This window comes from Carassius gibelio, chromosome A2, assembly GCF_023724105.1.
Source record: "Carassius gibelio isolate Cgi1373 ecotype wild population from Czech Republic chromosome A2, carGib1.2-hapl.c, whole genome shotgun sequence".
Taxonomy (NCBI): domain Eukaryota; kingdom Metazoa; phylum Chordata; class Actinopteri; order Cypriniformes; family Cyprinidae; genus Carassius; species Carassius gibelio.
The window spans coordinates 22,011,700-22,021,363 of NC_068372.1; the positions used below are offsets into that span (position 1 = coordinate 22,011,700).

The following is a 9,664-nucleotide window of genomic DNA, read 5'->3' on the forward strand; positions in this document are numbered from 1 at the left end:
TATTTGGTGTAAAAAAAAAAAAAAAACAGCTTGTGAGATAATGTTGCCCCCTTCTGTTAGAGATCAGAACAGCATGTTTTATCCAGTTGTTTTACTGTGTGCTTTAAAATGGTATATATGTTTGAGTTATTTTTATTGACATTAGTTTATATAACAGCTCTTTGTACAGCATGCAGTGGATTTCCTTTCACTGTGGGCTCCAGAGCACAGTAGTACAGAGCGGAGTCAGTGACAGCAGCAGAGGAGATCTTCAGATCCACACTACTGTTGTCTTTTCTGTGATGGATTGAGACTCCAGCAACTGGAGGATCAGCTTTAATAACTGCCCCATTATAATCCATAATGAGGAACTTTGGTGGTGAACCAGCGTATTCACGAAACCAGTGAAGACCTCGAACAGAACCAGTGTAGCCATAAGAGAGTGTCACACTCTCACCCTCATCAGAAAACTGATAATCACTGAATGGTGTGATGACTTCTGCTGCTCCATAACCTGCATTTAAAGCATACATTTAAAATTCAAAAACAGAGCCAGAAAATAAATTTACATCCTCTTTCAAATCTACTGTATGAAAATACCATTATGTTATTGGCTTCTGAGAAACAGTAGTCAGGCCCTTTTGCTTAAAAAGAGAACTACATTAAAGTACAAAACTAAATGTGTGTTTATAGACTGAAAATATTTTCTTGTAAAAGAAAAGTAATACTTCAGTATTATTTGTTCTATTGACAACTTCAAAATATTTTTTACAGTGTACTAATGAAATGTCCAGCATATGCAACAATACCTTGAGCTGATGATAGTAATACAACTAAAAAAAATCAACATGTTGGCACAATAATCAGGTTTGAACAGGAGACACATAGAAACATCTGTTAATACAATGAGGCTTGTGAAATGTTGAGAGTCTTAATGCATTTCACAATGTGTGAACTCCTCCTACTCAGATAACATTCAGCCCTCATCTTACACAATATATTACAGACAAGACTGTTATTTATAACACAGTCCCACATATTTAATCAAATAAGTAGTATTACATAGATACAGATAGACTTAATTAATTACAAGTTACAACATATTTCAGTGACATTTTAGGGGGATTATCTTGAAATGCGGATCCTATAGCAATAATTATCCAGATTTGCAGAAAACATATTAATGTTGCTTACAATTACCTTTAAATTGCAGGATATTACATTTTATACATTTAAATCATGACATAAAAGCATGAAGAAGGAGTTTTTATTATTTATTGGTTAGCTGAGTATTTAATGAACATTGAATAATAAAATGTCAGTAGAAAAATCCTTGCTTTAATACTTTCCCAAAATACTGGTAGGTTTTTGTACAGTGCAGTCTGTTTTCCTGTCAGTGTGGGCTCCAGAGCACAGTAGTACAGAGCAGAGTCTGATACAGCAGCAGAGGAGATGATCAGATCCACATGGCTTTCAGTTTTTCTGTGATTGATGGTTATTCCTGGAACGGGTGGATTAGCTGGAGTTGTTATCCCTGAATATTCCAGTATGAGGAACTGTGGTGGTGAACCTGCATATTGACGATACCAGTGAACACCACGAGCAGAACCGCTGTAGTTACAGGAGAGTGTCACATTAATGTCACCCTCAAGAGCAAATTCTCTGTTTCTTTTTGGAGTGATGACTTCTGAGGCTCCGCAACCTGCAGATGAAAGTAGTCTTAAATTTATTTTCAAACATTTCCATTTGAATAAATTGCTTTTACTTTTACAATATAATACCATTGGTTGATGACAGCAGTATAACAATATAGATCAACATTTTAACTCACTGAACTAGTAAGAACAAGCTAAAAACAGAGCAGCTGCTCCACACAGTGTTGTGTGATGTTCATATCTACTCAGCTGTATAGAGCCTGTGCTAAACTCCTCCTTCTGTCCTGACATTAAATCTGTAGCACCAAAGAAAATATGAAATGAGCATGCATACAGTAGCTGTTTGAATATGTGATCATTTCTTTTTAATTCTTTGTTTTGAAAACACATTTGTGTTCTTGAGTTTGCTGCTCATTGCAAATATTCTGACTATTTGGCTCAAAAGTGAATTTCTATCATTTTTCATGATACTTATAAACACAACCTAATATGAAAAGAGATAATTACAAGCTAATATGAAGAGAATATGCATTACATGCTAAATTATATTCACATGCTATATGAATTTTTTATCCACTAAATTTACAGCAGTTACCACATTCCCTTTCTGGTTAACAATAATGTGATGTGTTTTGCATCATGCAAAAATGCATAATACTAAATATATCATGATTTAATACATACTTGGTGTACAGTGCAAGTTACTGTAGTTGTGAATAAAATATTGTATATTTACCTGAAAGTCTAATGAATTTGCTTTACCAAAATTACAAAGAGCAAGTGAAAATATAGACTTCCAGCAGGGTATTACTTTAAAAATGTAATTAATTTAATTAGTCGACATTCGCTACATTCAGTGTTTGAAATTAAATGTTGATAGTACTTTTAAATCATCACTGGTGATCATCAGTGAAATGCTTGTGAAGCATAACTTGTGAGATTATGTTGCCCCCTTCTGTTGGAGCACAGAACAGCATGTGTCTTTTTTAAAATAATGTGCTTTCTTGAACTGAAAATATGTTTGAGTAACTTTTATTTTATTTATTTATTTATTTTTTGTCTGTAAATTATTTATAAAAGATAAACAAAATGTATTATCACATAGAATTTGACAGAAAACTACTTTAAATGGTAAATCAATGCATGATAAATGTTTTTCTTTAGCAAGATACTATTTCTTTATTTATTAATTTATGTATTTATTATTTTTAAACTATCACACACATATCTGTAAAAATATGCTGGATGATTAATAATTTACCCACTGGATGATTAACACAAGTCAGGTTTAGTACAGTGTAGTTTGTTTTGCTGTCACAGTGGGCTCAGTACAGAGCAGAGTCTGTCACTTTAGCAGAAGAGATTGCTAGGTCCACACAGATTTTCTTTTCATTCCGTTTTCCAGACAATCGAGGATCTAGTTCTACAATGTGAGACTTCTGTGAAACTGTCTCTGTCCTATGTAGTATTTTCAAAAGAAATTCAGGAGCTGAACCATGAAATTGGAGATACACTGCAGACTAATCGCTGAGGAGTAGTTACAGGACAGAGTTATATTTCCCCCCTCCGTCGAAAACACCTGTTTGGACTGGTGTGATGACATTCCTAAAACTGACACCTATTAACTCCATTGTCATGAAATAAAACAGCACAGGATACCAAGAAATAAACAAATTAAAATACAATTAAATAGAATGGAAACTATGAAAAAACATAATAATGCAAACATAAAATTATTACATGCAAGAGTGCAGAAGAAAAGTAAAAAGCTGAGCACCATTTTGCAGTGGATTAGTTCCTCTGCCGCATGTTATTTTAGACAGAAAACACTGTCTAGCAGATGATGTCTCCAGAAAGCACCTCCAGAAGCTGACCTCCCATTAAAACAGTGATCCTTTTGAATCTGTTATAGCAAACTTCAGCACCATACTATGACTATTCATTTGAAATTCATCAACTTGAATTTAGTCTACTGACTACTAATTAAACAAAATAAAATGTGAAATAAAATTAGATCTTTTAGAATTCTGCAATAAAAACAAAATAACTTCTTAACCATCAAATAAATACAGCTGTAACCATTCAGAGGATAACACAAGGCACCTAACAATTACTACAGCAGTCAATGTGTTATGTACATTTTAACATGTCGTCCTCTACTGGTTCAACTTAAAACACCGACATTGGTCTACATACACATTAAATCATATAATATTTATTCTAAATTACCCTTATTTGTTTTTGCACTAAACTTGCTAACAAAATGTTTGCCTGCTTCCTAGACTCATATAAAATATCCATAAAATCTGAATAATTTAGCTTTTCCTTAAAAAGAATGATCATATTGATGTTAATATCCACAAAACAAACTGTACAGTAACTTGAGCCACTTGAATGCTCATTGAGGTTGTATTGGAAACCAAGGTAGTGATTAAAAATTTCTTCAGCCACAAAGATATAATTATCAAAAAATAATCCTAACGATTTGTTCTTGGGTTCTGTTGATCTCCCTGTCCCCAGAAATTTCTTGCAGAGGAGTAACCATATAAAAGACTTATAATGTCCCCTTCTGTCTGTAACATATAAGTTTCAACTGGTGTGGGGAAATTTCCAAACTGACAGCTGCAGATGAAATTATCAACATTTTTATTCTCTCTAGACTTACAAATGAAACAGATGGAGAGAAATATGAGGGTTGAAATGAAAGAGACCAGAGCAAAGGCATACAACAAAGCATCATTTTCAGGATGATGGTTTTCAGGTTCATCAGCATGACAGAGTGTTACTGAACTAAATATTCATTCATTTTCTCCACAGAGTACCTTCTCTTAAAGCTACAGTCTTGAATTTATGAATCAGATCATCTCTCTCTGATCATAGATCTCCTGAATGTGTTTGTGGTGATAACTCACCACGTAATTCATATTTTTCATTAGCCTTAATAGAATTTAGACCTGCATTTTAGTTGTCAAATATACTGATTAACAGCGGAAGCCTCTGTCAGAAAGTGTTGTAATGATGTAATGTGTGATGTAATGGTTTTATTTAACTTTTATGATTTGCTTCCTTTTTATCGTTCAGACTAGTAATTACATTTATAAAAGTGACACGTGAAGTACAAAATGTATAACCATGAATGTAAATAAGTTTTTTTGTGTTTTGTTGTTGTTGTTTTGCAAGGATTTAACTGAGAAGTGATAATGTGAAACCATGTGATGCATGCTACTGTATATTATATTCACATGCCCTTATGCAACCTTTTTAACCTCTCAATTTCACAGCTGTTACCAAATTCACTGTTTGTGGTTTATAAAACATGATGTGTTTTGATACTGATTGATTAAAGACTCTTCAAAGCATTAATTTCATGTGAGTTTTTGTAAAGCTTCTCTGGTATTTTGCATCACTGGGCTACTCGAAGTGCACAGTAATAAAGAGCAGAATCTGACAGAGCTGCTTTTACAATAGTAAGTTCAGTGGATGTCTGGGATGTAGTCGACTGAAACCCATCTGGTATATCCTCATAACTGCTCAGTGATCTAGCGCCTTTAAACAGTATATATTCTGGTTCTCTGTTTGGATATTGTCTGTACCAGTAGAGCCAAATATCATTGCTGTTTGCTTCATATGTGCAGCTCAGTGTCACAGACTCTCCTTCTTCTCTGATTATATTAGTGTCTCCTTCTCTTGGTCCAATTCTATCAGCAAAACCACCTAAAATGTAGTGAATCACATTTTTAAATGTCATTACTTATGAACATTACATTTGACTGAATTATTTGATTCACAAAATATAAGTAATTGTGCTTAAAAGTATATTTACCTGAAACTGTGATGATCATTATGAGTATCATCTGTCTCTCCTCCATCTTAACTGATGTCCACTATAAAGATCAGATTTTTAATTTCTAGTACTTATTAAATTGATTATTTTTATAATTATTATTAACATACTGTACCAATATATTGGTTCCAAATTCTGCTGAATGTGGTTTTATAAAATGAATGAAAATATGAGAGTAGCTGATGGTTGACTGACAGCACTGAGACTGAGTGAACTTCTGTTGTGTGTGAATAATGTGTGTGTGGGTTAATGAAATATGAAACATGTTCTGTGCTTTCAGCTGTTTCTTATAGACGTCAGGTGCTTATTTGGTGTGAACAAAAAAGCTTGTGAGATAATGTTGCCCCCTTCTGTTGGAGCTCAGAACAGCATGTTTTACCCAGTTTACTGTGCTTTAAAATGTACCATCTAAAAGGGTAAATGTTTTGAGACACTTTTATTGAGATGTACTTCTGATTGAAGTGAAGTGAAGTGAAGTGACATTCAGCCAAGTATGGTGACCCATACTCAGAATTTGTGCTCTGAATTTAACCCATCCGAAATGGGCACACACAGAGCAGTGAACACACACACACACACACACTGTGAGCACACACCCGGAGCAGTGGGCAGCCATTTATGCTGCGGCGCCCGGGGAGCAGTTGTGGGTTCGATGCCTTGCTCAAGGGCACCTAAGTCATGGTATTGAAGGTGACTTCAATAGAGAGAGAGGTGGAGAGAGAGCTGTTCATTCACTCCCCCCACCCACAATTCCGTCCGGCCCGAGACTAGAACCCACAACCCTTCGATTAGGAGTCCAACCCTCTAACCATTAGGCCACAACTTCCCTGATTGTGCTCACTTATGTTATGCATAAAACATGATTTATGTCCTCATAAAAGTGATAATCTTCCAATTTCAGCCAGAGAATATTTTCAAAGTATGACAGTTTCTTAAGGATCTACTAATATAAGAACTTTATAAGAAATATATGTGCAATTAAAAACATAAACAGTCATCCCCAGCTCTCACTTTCAGTCTTATTTAAACAGCCTTTTGTACAGCATGCAGTGGATTTCCTTTCACTGTGGGCTCCAGAGCACAGTAGTACAGAGCGGAGTCAGTGACAGCAGCAGAGGAGATCTTCAGATCCACACTACTGTTGTCTTTTCTGTGATGGATTGAGAGTCCAGCAACTGGAGGATCAGCTTTAATAACTGCCCCATTATAATCCATAATGAGGAACTTTGGTGGTGAACCCGCGTATTCACGAAACCAGTGAAGACCTCGAACAGAACCAGTGTAGCTACAAGAGAGTGTCACACTCTCACCCTCATCAGAAAACTGATAATCACTGAATGGTGTGATGACTTCTGCTGCTCCAGAACCTGGATTTAAAGCATACATTTAAAATTCAAAAACAGAGCCAGAAAATAAACTGACATCCTCTTTCAAATCTATTAAAATACCAATATGCAGGCCCTTTTGCTTAAAAAGAACTAAATTAAAGTACAAAACTAAATGTGTGTGTATAGACTGAACATATTTTATTAGAATTTTTTAAAAGAAAAGTAATACTTCAGTATTATTTGTTTTATTGACAACTTCAAAATTTACTACCTTGAGCTGATGAAAGATTTTTTGAAAAAAATCAACATGTTGGCACAATAATCAGGTTTGAACAGGAGACACATAGAAACATCTGTTAATACAATGAGGTTTGTGAAATGTTGAGAGTCTTAATGCATTTCACAATGTGTGAACTCCTCCTACTCAGACAACATTCAGGCTTCATCTCACACAATATATGACAGACCATACTGTTATTTATAACACAGTCCCACATATATAAGAAAATCAGTAAAGAATACATACACTGTAAAAAGTGATTTTTTTTTTTAACTTGTAAATAAAGATAGCATCAGTTAAGTAAATTTTTACAAACAAATACTATTTTGTCTTTTTACTTCAAAATACCATGTTTAATTCAATAAGCTACTCGAGTTTTCATTTTTATTTATTTTACTTAAATACATAAGTAAATTCAAATGGAACTGCCTAGGTAATGAAGGTTAAAACTCATAAGTATATTTTACTTGGAACCGTTTGTTGTGTTTACAAGGATTCTTTAAGTAAATCTCAAGTTATGATCCCATATTCCCATCAAGCAATGGGGCATGCATAATTAAAAATGTACACTGTTTTATGGTTGTTTTTGTTGTTAGTTGTTTATTTTAGTTGTTAGTTGTTGTTTGTTTTAGTAACATACTGTTTTGTGACACCTGGAGTTTATTTTCTATTCAAAATGACCCATTGATACTCAAACACTATTCACTGATTGTTACCGTCATTGTGTGTGGTGTACCAAGTATTGAGGTCTCTGTGTTCATTTGGCTATTAATTTTTATTGAGTGGGCATATTATCTTAAAATGATAACAGCCTGTCCACATGCTTACTTGAATGTTTGCAAGTGAACCAAATGCTTTAATTGCACGGTGATTTACCTGTGTTACCTTGTTAAAGTAAATTGCATAAACTCGCAGATTTTATTAAATTCAGTGCTTAAATTTTACTTAAAATATATGAGTGCAAAATTTGTAAAAGAAAAATACATAATACATATTTTTTTCAGTAATAAGCATTAGGCTGCACTATGTAAAATTTACAAACAAAGAGTCAACAAAATTAACTGGGAATTTCCAAGTAAACTTAACTTAAAAATGTCTAATTAAACCTACTAATAATTATGTTTAGGCTTTTACTTAGCAAATGTTTGTAAATTTAATAGAATTTTCTGAGTGAAAAAACTTTTTTCAAGTAAATCCTACTCCACATTTTTTACAGTGTAGATACAGATAAATTACAAGTTACAACATATTTCAGTGACATGCTTTAATACTTTCCCAAAATACTGTGAGGTTTTTGTACAGTGCAGTCTGTTTTCCTGTCAGTGTGGGCTGCAGAGCACAGTAGTACAGAGCAGAGTCTGATACAGCAGCAGAGGAGATGATCAGATCCACATGGCTTTCAGTTTTTCTGTGATTGATGATTATTCCTGGAATGGGTGGATTAGCTGGAGTTGTTATCCCTGAATATTCCAGTATGAGGAACTGTGGTGGTGAACCTGCATATTGACGATACCAGTGAACACCAACAGCAGAACCGCTGTAGTTACAGGAGAGTGTCACATTAATGTCACCCTCAAGAGCAAATTCTCTGTTTCTTTTTGGAGTGATGACTTCTGAGGCTCCGTAACCTGCAAATCAAAAGTGGTTTTAATTTTTTTTTTTTCAAACAATTCTGCTTTAATATAATGCTATTGCTTTTGCAATATTATACTGTACCTTCAGTTGATGACAGCAATATAATAATATAGATCAACATGTTCACTCACTGATCTAGTATAAGAACAAGCTAAAAACAGAGCAGCTGCTCCACACAGTGTTGTGTGATGTTCAGATCTACTCAGCTGTATAGAGTCTGTGCTAAACTCCTCCTTCTGTCCTGACATTAAATCTGAAGCACCAAAGAAAATATGAAATGAGAATGCATACAGTAACTGTTTAAATATGTGATAATTTCTTTTTAATTCTTTGTGTTTTGATAATGCATTTTTTTCTCTTAATTTTGCTTCTTATTGCCAATATTCAATGTCTATTTTTCTCATTTCTATAATTTGAATGAGGCTTAGCATAATATGAGAAGAGATAACCTAACAAACAAGCTAAAATGAAAAAAAAATATGCAATACATGATAAATTAAAAGGCTATCGAAAGCATTACATTTGTGTGAGTTTTTGTAAACCTTCTCTTGTGTTTTTGTATTACTGGGTTTCTACTGTGTTTTTGTATTACTGGGTTTCTACATAAAGTGCACAATAATAAAGAGTTGAATCTGACAAAGCTGCTTTTAAAATAGTAAGTTGATTGGATGATTGGGATGTAGTTGACTGAAACTCATCCTCACTGCTCCTCCATGATCGAGCACCTTTTAGTTTATAACATTATTAAACTGATTTATTGGAAATTTGTAACAATAAAGTATGCTGATTGTGACTTCATAAATAAAATGTTAGAGAAGCTAAAGAGTGACTGAATGCACTGAGTAAAGTTCTATATACCAATGTGGGTTTGGTCAGTGAAACACTACTGTCACTTATACTCTACCATTTCACTGCATTTAAGATAGATTTATCTATATATCTA

General features: G+C 33.9%; 1 protein-coding gene and 1 long non-coding RNA gene across 2 annotated transcripts; both read right to left on the reverse strand.

Moving 5' to 3' along the window:
• Positions 1 to 146: 146 nt before the first annotated feature.
• Positions 147 to 8,940, reverse strand: LOC128022766 (uncharacterized). The gene is made up of 4 exons (XM_052610562.1): positions 8,803 to 8,940; positions 8,583 to 8,714; positions 1,325 to 1,549; positions 147 to 493 (listed from the first exon to the last, which is right to left on the reverse strand). The coding sequence occupies exons 1-4, from the start codon at positions 8,840 to 8,842 to the stop codon at positions 147 to 149; spliced, it is 744 nt and encodes a 247-aa protein (XP_052466522.1). The 5' UTR covers positions 8,843 to 8,940.
• LOC128031161 (uncharacterized) lies at positions 5,211 to 5,915 on the reverse strand. The gene is made up of 3 exons (XR_008188060.1): positions 5,594 to 5,915; positions 5,458 to 5,518; positions 5,211 to 5,348 (listed from the first exon to the last, which is right to left on the reverse strand). It is a non-coding gene; the product is annotated as an uncharacterized LOC128031161 (long non-coding RNA).
• Positions 8,941 to 9,664: the final 724 nt, after the last annotated feature.